Source organism: Eimeria mitis, genomic scaffold (assembly GCF_000499745.2).
Source record: "Eimeria mitis Houghton genomic scaffold, Emh_scaff196, whole genome shotgun sequence".
Taxonomy (NCBI): domain Eukaryota; phylum Apicomplexa; class Conoidasida; order Eucoccidiorida; family Eimeriidae; genus Eimeria; species Eimeria mitis.
Genome location: NW_013570284.1, coordinates 2,603 through 2,807, shown reverse-complemented (window position 1 = coordinate 2,807; position 205 = coordinate 2,603). Strand labels below are relative to the sequence as shown.

Here is a 205-nt window from a genome sequence, read left to right as displayed (position 1 = left end):
GCAAGAGCAGCAGCAGCAAGAGCAGCAGAGTCAAGAGCAGCAGCAGGAGCAGCGGAAACCAGCAGCAGCAGCAGCAGCAGCAGCAGCAGCAGCAGCAGCAGCAGCAAAGCCTTCATGGAGGCGGCTGGTGGCGAGGAGCTATCGCAGGCTAAAGAGCAGCAGCAGACGGCAGCGGAGTGTACAGACAGCTGCTTCTCGTGCTGCA

At 61.5% G+C, this 205-nt stretch overlaps 1 protein-coding gene across 1 annotated transcript in view; it reads left to right on the top strand.

Annotated features, from left to right (window-relative positions):
* Positions 1-152, top strand: part of EMH_0002820 (uncharacterized protein) — a gene marked incomplete at both ends in the record, with an annotated part of 10,092 nt that extends 9,940 nt beyond the window's left edge. The window contains one exon of the mRNA XM_013496173.1: positions 3-152. Within this exon, the coding sequence (XP_013351627.1) occupies positions 3-152 (150 nt within the window). The remainder of the gene's footprint in view (positions 1-2) is intronic.
* Between the last annotated feature and the right edge of the window lie 53 nt (positions 153-205).